General features: G+C 75.4%; 1 protein-coding gene across 3 annotated transcripts in view; it reads right to left on the reverse strand.

Annotated features, from left to right (window-relative positions):
- The window catches only part of IDH3A (isocitrate dehydrogenase 3 (NAD+) alpha), a 12,841-nt gene extending 12,627 nt beyond the window's left edge, over window positions 1–214 (reverse strand). For 2 of the 3 annotated variants that reach the window (XM_010571673.1, XM_010571674.1), the window contains exon 1: window positions 100–183. In XM_010571673.1, coding sequence (XP_010569975.1) covers window positions 100–126 — 27 coding nt within the window. In that variant the 5' untranslated portion in view covers window positions 127–183. Of the gene's footprint in view, window positions 1–99 lie in introns of all 3 variants that reach the window. The other variant, XM_010571672.1, reaches the window with a different exon arrangement.
- Between the last annotated feature and the right edge of the window lie 26 nt (window positions 215–240).

The following is a 240-nucleotide window of genomic DNA, read 5'->3' on the forward strand; positions in this document are numbered from 1 at the left end:
GGCGGGCAGCCTTCGGCGGCGGCAGCGCCTCAGGCGCCACCGAGGCCAAGGTCACTCAGGCGCGCGCCGCGGGGAAAGGGCTTGTCCCCCCTCGCTCACCGTAGGCATCCACGCGGCTGCAGCCATGATGCTCCCAAGCACCGCGGGCTCACCGAGGCCCGAGAACACCCGCGCCCGCCTCGACACCGGAACCGGCGCGCGGAGAGCAGCACGCCCCGCCCCCGCGGCCACAAGGACACG

Source organism: Haliaeetus leucocephalus, unplaced genomic scaffold (genome assembly GCF_000737465.1).
Source record: "Haliaeetus leucocephalus isolate CR32 unplaced genomic scaffold, Haliaeetus_leucocephalus-4.0 Scaffold339, whole genome shotgun sequence".
In the NCBI taxonomy this organism is placed as follows: Eukaryota; Metazoa; Chordata; class Aves; order Accipitriformes; family Accipitridae; genus Haliaeetus; species Haliaeetus leucocephalus.